This window comes from Belonocnema kinseyi, chromosome 7, assembly GCF_010883055.1.
Source record: "Belonocnema kinseyi isolate 2016_QV_RU_SX_M_011 chromosome 7, B_treatae_v1, whole genome shotgun sequence".
Lineage (NCBI taxonomy): Eukaryota > Metazoa > Arthropoda > Insecta > Hymenoptera > Cynipidae > Belonocnema > Belonocnema kinseyi.
Genome location: NC_046663.1, coordinates 80,973,130 through 80,987,370, shown reverse-complemented (window position 1 = coordinate 80,987,370; position 14,241 = coordinate 80,973,130). Strand labels below are relative to the sequence as shown.

The window sequence follows — 14,241 nt, the reverse complement described above, 5'->3', positions numbered from 1 at the left end:
ATTACGTGTTCCGACATTAATTTTTCCATCATCTACAATTAAAGATTGGTAGGATTTGAGGAGAGAAAATAAAAAAATAAATCAGAAATCGCTGAAAGCTGCCACGATAGAATATTTTACGTTCAATTTCTGAAGATCACGAAACTTTGATCAAAACATTTTGTTTAATTAAGAAACGATAACGGTAAGGTGCTACACGGGCTTGCGGCAGTAAATTTGACTCGTGTAAATATGTCAGTTATTCAAAAACAATTACAAAAACTTGATTGAAATGCTGCAAGTGACTTTAACATTTTGTACATGAATTTTATCAGTCGATATTTTTTTTGTCTTTTTTCAAATACACATTTAGCGCTTTTCCCATTTTTTTCTTCATGTTTTGTTACTTTTTTTTCTGTTGCACACTCATCTTATTAAAAATATGCGATAATACGATTAAATGCGAATAATACGATTACAGACACAGTAGGTGTTATTAATAATTTCTACATTTAACAAGATAAGTGTACAATTAAATGATATAAGAGTGTTATTAATTTGATCAGTCAATTTACATAGAAAGAACTACGATTTACTGCCATTTCTGCCACGAGCGAATGCCAGCATGCCTTAAATCTACTAATCATTGCTAATTCTTAAGATAATGTTGATAAAAATACAAGTCGTCATCTTCAGTCATCTTGTTCTTTGTCTGAATACATCGGCACTAGCAATCATTGCAAGATTCGCAACGCTATCACTCCTGATTTTTTTTTTAAATGCAAATCGATACCTTCATATTAAAAATACCCTGCTGCTTTTTCAGTTGGTCCCTCGTTTCTAGTTAGCATATGCGACGCTAAATGACAAATCAAGCAGCCAACCTCTTTAGTAAGTAATACATTCTGGTTTAGTATATTATTTAGATGAAATTCTTCTGAATTCTTTTAATTTTTTGTAATTCCTTGAATTCTTCTAAATTCATCAAATTTTTCTAAATTCAACGAATTTTTCTGCATTGGTCGAATTATTCTGCATTCCTTGCATTGATAAAAAAATTGCAAGGACTTCAAAATAAAGTAAGGAATTCACGAATTCAAGATATCCAGAGGTTCAAGGAATTTAGAAAAATTTAAGGAGCTAAGAAGAGTTTAAGCAAATCAAAGAATTACAGTAATTTAGAAGAATGTAATTAATTTCGAAGAATTTAATTAATTTAGAAGAATTCAAGGAATTTAGAAGAATTTAAGGAATATAGACAAATCCACGGAACTTTGAAGAATTCAAGAAATTTGGTAAAATTCTAAAAATATAGAAGAATTGAAGGAATTAAAAAATTCAAAGAAATTAGAAGAATTAGAAGAATTAGACGAATTCGAAGAATTTAGGGTATTTAAGAAATTTAGGAGAATTCAAGGAATCTAGGCTGATTTTTAAGAATTTAGAAGAATTCCAGGAACTTTTAAATAACTCATGGCATTTAGAGATTTACAGACTTTATAACAATGTGAAAAATTCAAGGAATTTAGAATGATTTAAAGAATTCAAGAAATTTACGCAGAATTCACGAAATATAGAAGAGTACAAGGAATTTAAAAGAAATCAAGGAATTCAGATATTCAAAGAATTTAGAAAAATTCAAGGCATTCAGAGATTCACAGAACTTATAAGAATTCTAATAATTGATGGAATTTAGAAGAATTCATGGAATTTAGAAGATTTCAAGGTATTCTGTAAAAATTCAACGAATTCAGATTATTCCGGATAAGTATAAATATTCTAGGTAAATTTAGAAGAATTCAAGAAATTCAGTAGAAATCTAGGAATTTAGAAAATTTCAAGGAATTAGGAAGAATTTACAGAATTTAGAAGAATTTAAGGAATTCAGTTAATTGAAGGAATTCAGCAAACCCCAGGAATCCAGAGAATTAAAGAAATTTAGAAGAATTAAAAAAATTTAGAAACATTCAAAGATTTCAGAAAATTCGAGTATTTAGAAAAATGTAAGGAATGCAGAATAATCCCAGGAATTTAGAAGAATTCAAGGAATATAAGAAAATGCAAGGAATTTAGACAAATTTAAGGAATTCAGAAAATTCCAAGAATTTATACAAATTCTAAGGAAATTGAGAATAATTTAATAAATTCAGTTAATGCAATGAATTCAAGAAATTCAATAAACTCAAGGAATCCAGAGAATTAAAGAAATTTAGAAGAATTCAATGCATTTTTCTAAATTCAAGAAATTTAGAAAAATTCAAAGATTTTAGGTATTTAGAAAAATTGAAGGAATGTAGAATAATTCCAGGAATTTAGAAGAAATCAGTTAATTGAAGGAATTCAGTAAACTCGAGAAAATCCAGACAATTAAAGAAAGTTAGAAGAATTCCAAGAATTTAGAAAAATTGAAAGATTTCGGAAAATAAAAAGCCTTTAGACAAATTTAAGGTATGTAGAAATAATTTCAGGAATTTAGAAGAATTCAAGGAATATGAAAATAAATCAAGGAATTTAGACAAATCTAAGGAATTCAGAAACTCCAAGAATTTATACAAATACTAGAGGAATTGAGAAGAATTTAAGAAATTCAGTTAATTCAAGGAATTCAAGAAATTCAATTAACTTGAGGAATCAAGAGAATTAGAGAAATTTAGAATAATTCAATGCATTTTTCTAGATTCAAAGAATTTAGAAAAATTCAAAGATTTCAGAAAATTCAAGTATTTAGAAAAATTTAAGGAATGTAGAATAATTCACGGAATTTAAAAGAATTCAAAGGAGTTAGATTAATTCAAGGAATTTAGGAGAAATAAAGGAATGTGAGAAAAACGCAAAGAATTTATAAAAATTCAAGGAATTCAAAAAATTCCAAGAATTTATACAAATTCTAGGGAAATTAGGAAGATTTCAAGGAATTTAGAAAAATTCAATTGATTTATAAGGATTCAAGGAATTCAAAGAAATCAGTAAACTCAATAAATCTAGAGAATTAAAGAAATTTAGAATAATTCCAAAATTTCTGAAAATTCAAGTATTTAGAACAATTCAAGGAATGTAGAATAATTCAAGGAATTAAAAAAGTTCAATAGATTTGAGAAAAATGCAAAGAATTTAGAAAAATTCAAGAAATTCAGAAAATTCCAAGAATTTATACAAATTCTAGAGAAATTTAGAAGAATTCAAGGAATTTAGAAGAATTCAAGGAATTTAGAAGAATTTAAGGAATTCAGTGAATTCAAGAAATTCAGTAAACTCAATGAATCCAGAGAATTAAAGAAATTTAGAAGAATTCAATGAATTTGTCTAAATTCGGAGAATTTAGAAAAATTCAAAGATTTCAAAAAATTAAAGTATTTAGACAAATTTAAGGAATGTAGAATAGTTCAAGTAATTTTAGAAAAATGCAAGGTATTTAGACAATTCTAAGGAATTCAAAAAATGCCCCGTATTTATAAAAATTCTAGGGAAATTGAGAAGAATTCAATTAATTTATATGAACTCAAGGAATTCAGTAAACTCAATAAATACATAAAATTAAAGGCATTTAGAATAATTAGAATAATCTTTAATTTTCTGGATTTATTGAATTTACTGAATTTCTTGAATTCCTTGAATTCATATAAATGCATTGACATCTTCTAAATTTCTTTAATTCTCCGAATTCCTCGAGTTCACATTCAGCAAATTAAAGTATTTAGAAAAATTAAAGAAATTTAGAAGAATTAAAAATAATCCAGGGAAATCAGAGAGTTTAAAAATTCATATAACACAAATAATTCAAAGAAATTAAAAGAATTCAAACGACTTCAATATGAATTTAAAAAAAAATCATGACAATTCTAAATAATATACTAAACCAAATAATATTAATTACTAAGCCTGACTGCTGCTTAGCGCCTGATGCGTACTGAAACGAGGCCTCAATTCAAAAAGCTGAGTTCTTAGTTCAGACAATCAACGTCAGAGTGGTAATTTTTTCTTTTAAAATGGAGGTACCGAAAGAACCAACTGCAATATCCAAAGCATAAAAAAGACCATTTGTCAACGCCAAAGCATTATAAATAAAATGTTAGTATTCCGGACCTTTCTGAACTTTCGCTTTCAAACAAGCGATTGTCATCCACCATATATTTTCTCTTTAATTTTTGTCAAGTTTAGAAAAATGGTTCATCAGAAAACAACAGAGTCACCACGCACGTGCGATTTTATTATTTTTATATTATATGTATGTAGCTTTTAATCTATGCGCACTAACTACAATATATAAATATTTTCTATGTATATTTATAGATATTTGGCGTGACTCGTAAATGTGTAAATTTATCATGTAGAATCTGGAAGTAAGACGCTTCACTACAACGGATTTCCACAAGATGGATTTCGTCCAAACTTATACGAATGATTAATGGAAACCGGAAACGCTCAGTTAATAAAAAGCTGTTACTTAAAGTTGGTTAATTTCCTAAATAAAATATTACTCAGGGAACAAAAAAGATTAGCTACACTAGCGTTTCCTATTTAAGATGAAATCCACAACGGAAATTAAATATTACCGGAAGCGGGTGAAAAAAATACAAGCGAGTGAAGTGTTTGCATTTTTAAAGTTGTCTGTACACGACTGATTGTGCTTCTTGGATCTTCGCGTTAACATATTTACAGTACACAATCAGGACGAAGTTAATAATAATACAAAAGAATAAAATATCAAGGTACAAGCACTTGTCGTATTAATGCTTAATCCGAAGCGAGAGTATTCTTCCTCATTAGGGATTTACAATAAATAATTCGCCTGCCAATTTATTTACGCATTCGGTCCCTACCTCAGAGGCACGCAATATTTCACAATTGTAAAATTTTGATCACATTTTATAATCGTCCTCAATATTCAACTTTCTTACAATAGAACCCAAATTTCTTTTTCAACCGCGTTCTATAACAAAAGTTATACCGTTATGGGTGAATGAATTAAGGCTCGTGTTAAATGATAAACTGAAGTTAGTAATAAGATACTTTCTTGGTCATGTTCAACTAATTTGCTTTGAGAAAATAAAAATCAATCTGGTCAGGAATACAATTGATTGTACATAATGCTGAAAATGAACAAATAGAAGATCTAATTCGTAAAAAAAATGCTTAGAAAAGTATTCCTTATTAAATTCGGGTTATGTAGCAAAAAATTGAACGCAATCTTCGTAACGAGTCTTTACGAGAATTAAAAATAACAAATAAGACACATTACTGAAAGAAAATTAGAGCTTGAAAGAATATTTCATTTAAACGGGTGGCAAAGCCCAAAGCGTTGCTGTTTTATCAGCGGAGGTGCTCAAAAATGAGAATTCCGTCGGATGCCAACGACCAGAAATTACTTTGTCTTGATGCTGAGCTACTACGACACTAGGTAGTGGCATTGTCAGGTCACCTAGAAAACAAAAAAATGAAAATAGGGTCATTTTTATAGAAAATAAAAGAATAATCGGCAAATAAATTCTTTTAAACAAAATTAACCAAGAAGATTAGACTTCTACCAAAAAAGACCAATTTTTCACAAAATAAATTATATTTTTACTAGAAATATTAATTTTCCACCGAAAATGGGATAGTTAACTCTTTATTTGGAAAAATAGTAAAAAAAACGAATTTTCAACAAGAAAAGTTAAAATTTTCACCAAAAAGAGCAATTTTCAACTAACATTATAAATCTTTAAACAATGAAAAGAATTTTTCACAAATTAATTAAACTTTCAGAAAAGTTCTAACAAAATAGTGAAGGTTTCAACCAAGAAAGACACGAGTTTTCATCGAAATAGTTGAATTTTTAGCCAAAAAGGATGAATTTTCGAGAACAAATTAACCTTCAACCAAGAACATTAGCCCTCCTCCAAAAAGATCAATTTTTCACAAAATACATGAATTTTATAATAAAAAGATTAATTTCCTACTCAAAATGGAATAGTGCAATTTTCAATTGAAAAAAATTGAGAGAAAAAGCGAATTTAAAAAAAAAATGTTAAACTTTCATACAAAGAGATTAATTTTCACCTAACTTTATTAATCATTAAACAATCAAACAAATTTTATACAAATTAATTCAACTTTCGAAAAAGTTCTAACAAAATAGTGAAAGTTTCAACCAAGAAAGACACGAATATTCAACAAAATAGTTGCATTGTTAACCAAAAGGGATGAATTTTCAAAAACAAATTAACCTTCAACCAAAAAAGAATTTAAAAACTTATTGTCAAAAAATGATCAAATTTTCAAACAAAAAAATTAATTCTTAAGCCCAAGTCATTTTTTTAGAAGACAGATGAATAAGCGGTAAAACGAGGATAAAATCCTGATACAATAGTTGAATTTTCTACCAAAATACAGTAATTTTTAATCCAAAAAGGCGAATTTTCAGAAAAATAGTTCTATTTTCAACCAAAAAATTAATTTTGTACCAAATAGTCGAATTTTCAAACAAAAATTGAATTATTTATTCACAGACGATTTTTTCGTCGAAGGCAAACGAATTTTTATCAAAAACCTTGACTTTCAAACAAATAGATTAAGTTTCACCCATAAAAAATTAGAAAACGTTTTTCTGTTAATCCCGAAAACATGAATTTTCCCCCAAAAAGTTGAATTTTGAATAAATAATTGAACTTTTCACTAAATAATATCTATTATATTTTCGTTTTAAAATCTATCTTGGTTCAGAATTCTTTTATTTTTTGGGTGAAATTTTAAGTTTTTTCTTAAAAGTTTAACAATTTTATTAGAAAATCATCCTATTTGGTTTAAAATTCAACAATTTCCGGAGACAATTTAACTAATTTGTAGAAAATTGATATTTTTGACTTGTAAATAAAATAACTTGGATACATTTTTTCCCTCCCCTGTTTAAAAATTCTTTTCAGGTTGAATATTCAACTTTTCAGTTAAAATTTCAATTACTTTTTTGAATAATTATTTTCTTTTTGTTGAATATTCATTATATTAGTTAAATATCAATTTCTTTAGTTTGAAAACATACCCCTATTTGTTGAAAATTCGTATTTGTGGATTGAAAGTTCATCTATTTAGTAGAAAATTCCTTTATTTGCTTGAGAATTTTTTTGTTGTTGTTTAAACTAATCTTTTCGGGTTGAAAATACTTTTGTTTTGTAAGAAATACGTTTTACGCTTGAAAATTCAATAGTTTCGTTGAAAAATAAAATGTATGTATTGAACTTTTGTTGTTTTAAAATTAAATTTTTTAAATTTACATATCAACTATTGCATTTTTCGTTGAGAATTTCATCTTTTTTCTTTGAAAATTGAATTACTTGGTTAAAAGTTGAACTATTTTGTTAAAAACATTTTTCTTGGTTGAAGATTGATCATTTAAGTTAAAAATTATGTATTTAGTTAAAAATTCGATTTTTGTTGTTAAAAATTCAACTATTCAGTTAAAAAATCATCTACTTTGTTGTAAATGAATTATTTTTACTTGAAATATTAGAAAGTTAAAGCACTTTAATTTGAATTTATTATTACTAACATTACTACCTACATTCATTTTATTTAAAAAAATTTAGACCACTAATTTTGTGGAAAATCTCTTTTCAAAACGACTCGTTTTCTAATGCCTTCAATTACTGTTTATCATTCTTAAAAAATGAATCGAAACCATGGTTAGAAAAAAATACGTTTCACTTATACTACTTTTAAGTAACTATCACAAAAATGAAAATTACTAAAGTCGGGACTAAAACTCGAGGCCCCTCACTTCTTTTAATTGCAGCTGACTTAAAAAAATTTATGAATTGTTTAATCAATCAATTCGAAAAATTGCAAGGCAAATCATCCCAAAAAACCGGGTTCTTCGGCCTCCCTCTTCAAGCATCGACTTTCAACTGTTCCCAAAAAGCGGTCGACGTTCGGAAATCTCTAAAAAAAATTGAGATATTCTTTCAAAATTCTTGAATGGAATATATTTTTCAAAATCCTGAAATATTTAATAATAATTTACTTTTTATGAATATTTATTTACAAATACAATACATTAATTTCCGAAATATTCAAAATGAAGGGCTATTTGATCAAAAATTCAATTATTGAATTGCACTCGCATCAAAAATCTTTACATTTAAAGCCATTTAAACGGCTTTTTTCTACATTTGTTCTCAATATAAAGTGTTTGGCACTAAATATCCGTGAAAAATAAATTACGGAATATTTCAGAAATTCAAGAAATGAATTGCATTAAAGAATGATGAAGGCTTCCGCTAAATATTCGTGATTTCTTCCGGTTTATAAAAAAAATTAACTCTCTTTGTAAAATCCAGAGTTTTTTCACAAATATTAGCAATTGCGGAAGTTGATAAATATCAGCAAACCTTATTGCAAGAAATTGATTGCCTTTACATCATATAATAACAGCAGTAAATGCACGCGCGCAAATCGTGCGTTCCTGACTCTAAATTTATATTTACTAACAGGAAAATGTAAAAAAATTTAAATCCATTGTTAGGCACATTTTTTAATAAAAGGTTTTAATTAATTATTATTAATTTCGAATTGCAAGCGTTTGATATTTTAAAACAATATACGAACAGTTTGGACAATTTAATTAGAAAGAGGAGTTGAATTGTATAATTCCCAAGCCGAACCGAAAATATCATCATTTTAGATGAAAATTTCGAAAATATGACAATGTCAAAACGTTAAAAATTGTATATTTTAAGATTCAAACTTTGAAAATTGGATTATTTAAAATTCAGAGGAATTTTATTTGGATTCCTTATAATTAAAAGCGTATAAAATAAAATAATTAAAGATTAAAAACTTTTAAATTAGAATCATTTTAAATTCAAAAATTAAAATTTGACAATTTATTATTGAAAACTAAATTGAATCTTTCAAAGTAAAATCTTCTGAAATACGATAATTTTAAATTGTCACTACGTAATAAAATTATAAGTTAAATTAAAACTAATTGGACAACTTTTTCTAAAACGAAAAATGAACTGAATTATTCTAAAAAAAAAACTTTTGAAATAAATAGTAATTTAAATAGGAAACACGTTATGAATGAAAAAATTTCTATTTACGAACGTTGAAACTTTAACGAATGCGAATTTCATTTAAAGCTGAAAAAAATTGTAGTCACAAAAAATTGTGATTTTAAACTTTTTTATACTCAAAGCCTTCAAAGTTTGAAATATTTGAAGTAAATTTAAAATGATTAAAAATTATTAATTTTTAAATTGCTAATAATACTTTCCAAAATTTTCATCTTTTTTTATTTTTAAACTCAGTTTTTTAATTTTTTATTTGAAATCTTCCTTTAGAATTATTATTCATTCTAGAAGTTTCCTAATAAAATAATTAAAATAATATATAAGAGAAATAATAAAAACAATATTGCCATGAAATAATTTCGCTTTTTTAAATTGTACAATTTTTTGCTTTTCAATTCGAAATTGCTTTATATTTACATATAAAATTATTAAATGCAAAACTGACTGTCAAGGCTTTTAATACGAAATCTTGAAATATTGAACAGCGAAATGGTCCTAAAATTTTAAATATCTGAATTTGAAACTACAATCCTGTAAAATTTTAACTTCGAAACCTCGAAAAATTAATCTAAAAATTAATTTAAGAAAACACTTTAGTAATAAGGCCTTAAAGATTAAGCTGTTTTATTTTCGCCATTCCAAATTGCAGAATTTGAAATACCGCGAGAAATATTAAAGTTTAATTATTCTAAACACTTTGAAAATTATGTACTTTCTAATTGGAAACTTTCAAGAATTACAAAATGCGCGAATGATGAAATACGGGAAATCTCCCGACGTAATATTTCTCTCCCGATTTCCTCCCGACATAAATTTCTCCCGGTTCTCCCGATTCTCCCGGATGGGTGGTCATCCCATTTTTAAACCGAGCCACAATCAAAATAAGTGAGGGGCCCCGACTTTAATTCTAAATTCTTACCTTGTAGATCCGTTAATACGAGTTTGTTGTCATATCCTCCAGTGAGGAGGTAATATGCCGACGGTGAAAATCGAATGCTTCTGATATCCGAAGCATGAGGTTTGAAGCACTGAACTGTCCTTCCACCGCGAATATCGAAAAGAACGCAACTGCTGTCTTCGTGGCCAGAAACCAAAAGTCTTCCAGAAGGATCAACACAAACTGAAGCCACGGCACTGCCCACCTGTAATGGAATCAAATTCTGCTCAGCGACGCAATAGTACCACTCTTTTGATAAACAATAGACGTCTGATGAAAATTTCGTCTGCTGATTGGATGAAGCTCAAGCTGAAGGTTAGATGGTTGTGCAAAAAGAACTTCGACGGAACGTTCATCAGATGGAAAAATAAAAGATTTTATTAAAGGAAATAAACTGATGCAATCGATAAATAGTTAGTGCATACACCTAACTGACTATCAGGAAATCTAAAATGAACTTTAAGACTGTTAATAATCATGGAACTAAAGGATATTTTATTATAAGTCAAATTATTGAAAGCTAATTGGCTTTCGTCTGAAGAGGGTTGCGAGCATATTTTACAGCAGCCTATTATTATATATCATAAATATTAATAAAATTATTCTTTATACGAAAAATCAATTCTCAATATTTCCTAGATTTACTACATCAGGGTGGCCGCAAAACATTCTTTTCCAAATTTCCTAACTATCACTGGTATTGAACGACCAGCATTTTAATCTTAATAATAATTGAATTTTCTATCTACAAAGATAAATTCTCAACAAAAAATGATAAAAGTTGATATTCTGACAAAAAAAAAAGAAGAAATTGCTATCAAGAATAATAAGTTTCGATTGAGAAAGAAAAAGTTAAATTCTCAGTTGATAAAAATAAATTTTGAATCAGAAAAAAACGTATTTCTATCAAAATATTTTAATCCTTGATCAAAGAAGATTGGTGTGTAACCAAGTCAAGAAACACCAATTATCAAAAAATGCATGAATTTTCAAAACAGTAATTGAATTTTCAACTAAAAAAGATCATTTTTCAACCAAAAATTAAAAAATTATATTTTCACTCCATCAGATAGTGAAATTTTCAACCAAGGACATGAATTGCAAAAAAAAAGATTTTTCAGTCAAGACAAAAAATGTGATCCTTATTGTGGAAATTTCATGCCAAAAGACGAATTTTCTGTAAAACAGCTGGATTTTCAATTAAAAAATAAGAAATAAAAAAAGTTCATTTTCAAGAAAAAAATTGAATCATCAAAAAGAAACTCTCAAACCAAGAAAATAATTTTTCTACCAAAAAGACGATTTTTCAACTAAAGCAGATCAATATTCAAAAGAAAAATATATTTTCACTTAAAAGATTAATTTTAAACAAAAAGTAAAGAATTTTTAATAAAATATTTAAATTGTGACCCAAAAGGATTTATTTCAATAAAACAGTTGAATTTAAAAAAAAATGATATTTCTGTAAAAAAAAATTTTTTTTAACTAAAACGACGAATTTTCAAAGAAAAGTTGTCTATAAAATAGAAATGGATTTTCGAAGACATGAATTTTCAAAACAATAGTCAAATTTTCAACCAGGCATAAGTTTACAACAAATATATACCAAGCTACTTTTTAATATAGGAAATATTTTCATTCAAGATAGAAAAAAAATTTAATCCAAATAGTTGAACTTTTCAGCCAAAAGACGAATCTTTTGTAAAACGGTTGAATTTTTAACCATAAAATACGAATTTTTTTGGACAAAAAAAATAATTTTGATCAAAATAGTGAAACCTTCAACCAAAAAAAATTAACTTTGAACTAAAATGATGAATTTCCAACCAAAGGCGCGAATTATCAAAAAAAAAAAAAAAACAGTTGAATTTTAAAACAAAAAGGATTCCTTTTTAACAAAATTGTTGAATTTTTAACCAAATAATACAATTTTGGACTAAAAATGTACTCGGCATTAATATTCAAAGACCAGAATCTTAATCTTGTAAAATTTTTAAAATAGAATTTTTATAAACGGAACAAAAGAATATGAAAATAAAATTTGAGTTTCAAATTTTAGTATCCTTGAAAGTGATTTCGAGTGCCTCTTATAGGAGTTTCCTAACTTTTTCAAGATTTTTTTCAAAATCCCGCAATTTTTTCTGACTTTCCCTGATCAATAAAATTCCCTGACTTTTCCCTAAACAATTTTTTTCAGGTAAATATACTAGCAATTCGATTTAGAGGAAACTCAGTGGATTCAAATTCGAAATTTCGTTTCGTGATTAAACTGGAACCTGGAATTAAGAACGGTTTCGGGCAAGGCCTGCAGTGGCCTTGATCTTAAATCTAAGAAATCCCAACATAAACAGACAGGGCCGCTTAAATCATTTCATGAATTTGGACGCATGACGCAACCTGATGTAACTAACGCGCTGAGAGTGCAGCCCCGCATTAACAAAACGTGAAGGCCATCAATTCTCGGAATACCGTAAATCCGAGGTTTCTAATTCCAGGTTCCAGTGTACTAATTTGGTATTTGAAAGCTAGTTATGCAATTTTTAGCAGAATAAAAAAATAGGATATATTGACTAACTCTGCTTCCAGGAACTGTAGCTGGTGTAACCATGTTGACACAACCTCTCGTCCGGAGATCCCAAAATCTGACGGTTTTATCTTGTGCACCACTAACGAACATTGCACCACCCCAGTTGTAAAGAGTCAAAACATGTCCGCTATGGCCACTGAGTGCTTGGAAAGGTGTACCAGTCGCGCAGTCGGTAACATAAATCTTGCAATCTCCAGCTCCTCCACTAATAAGGAGACTAGATTTATTTGAAGTATCTTCCAGGAAACAGAGATCGCGGACTGTACCGTCGTGCATCGTAAGCTCAATTTCTTGACCTGTAATAAGAGCAAATTAATATATTAATAAACAGAAGGGTAATCAACTCCGCCCCAGATACCTGCGCACGGTTTCCCCACTACACGACTTCCCCTCACTCAGCCGAATTGCTGTCGCCGCGCCTGATCATCGGGAGTCCTTTGTACCTAAAGAGAACTAATTGCGAAATATATATATTTTTTAATTAAGCTCTTGATCATTTGTAAATAAATATACAAAATTTGGCAATTATAACGATTTCAACGATATATTAATTGACTTTAAAAGTTGAAAATTAAATAACATATGTTTAAGTTTACGGCAAATTTTTTAGAAAATTTGTCAGTACATTTTAATCAAATCAACTTTGAATCAGCTTTTACGTAACGGTGCAATATTTTACATAACCTGCTGAAATTCCGGAAGCTGAAATTTGATTCATTTCTCAAAGAAACACATTTCGCGAAATTATCCCTTAATAATTTTGCACTAGTGCAAATCTATGAATAGTCTGACTCCTAGTCCAGTTCGGAAACTCCATAAAAAAAATGATTTTTGTTTTATGACTTAACCAATCACATCAGGTATGTTAAGCTGACTTAACCACATCTTTGAATCGAGTCAAAACCTATCTCATAATTAAGAACTCATTTCATGCTAATTTAATGCCTTATTGTCAAATTTAATGCTCCATTATTTTCTTTTAAACCAGGGGTTACGCTAGCTTAACGTTAAGCTGGCGGAACCCCATGTGAAATAAATATTAAATCGAGATCTATCATATCACATAATTAAGGGCTCATTTAATGCTTATTTAATGCCCCATTGTCAAAATTAATGCTTCACTATTTAAAACAAAAACCGGGGGTTATGCTAGCTTAATGTTAAGTTGACGGAACCCCATGTGAAATAAACATTCAATCGAGTTTTATCCTATCACATAACTAAAGGCTCATTTAATGCTCTCCAAAACCACCAAACATTATTTTCCAAAAGCCAAACCTAATACTGAAAAACCACCCTTAATATAAATTATGCACAAGTTGTAAATCTGACCATACTATAATTAAGGGCTCATTTAATGCTAATTTAATGCGTAACCCCTGGTTTAAAAATAATTTAGCTAGCGTAACCCCCGGTTTAAAAAAATAGTGAAGCATTAAATTTGGCAATGGGACATTAAATGAGCCCTAAATTATAGTATAGTCGGATTTGCAATTTGTAGGTAATTTATATTAAGGGTGGTTTTTCAGTATCAGGGGTGGCTTTTGGAAAATAATTTGTGGTGGTTTTGAAGAGCATTAAATGAGCCTTGAATTATGTAATAGGATAAAACTCGATCCAACTTTTATTTCACATGGGATCCCGTCAGCTTAACATTAAGCTAGCGTAACTCCCGTTTTTTTTTTTTTTTT

The 14,241-nt window shown here is 28.2% G+C and overlaps 1 protein-coding gene across 7 annotated transcripts in view; it reads right to left on the bottom strand.

The window, feature by feature from the left end:
• Window positions 1–3,980: 3,980 nt before the first annotated feature.
• Window positions 3,981–14,241, bottom strand: part of LOC117176019 (WD repeat-containing protein 47) — a 249,114-nt gene continuing 238,853 nt past the window's right edge. For all 7 annotated transcript variants that reach the window (XM_033365973.1, XM_033365975.1, XM_033365972.1 and 4 more), the window contains 3 exons: window positions 12,539–12,846; window positions 9,946–10,168; window positions 3,981–5,398 (listed from right to left, as the gene is read on the bottom strand). In XM_033365973.1, coding sequence (XP_033221864.1) covers window positions 5,253–5,398; window positions 9,946–10,168; window positions 12,539–12,846 — 677 coding nt within the window. In that variant the 3' untranslated portion in view covers window positions 3,981–5,252. The remainder of the gene's footprint in view (window positions 5,399–9,945; window positions 10,169–12,538; window positions 12,847–14,241) is intronic.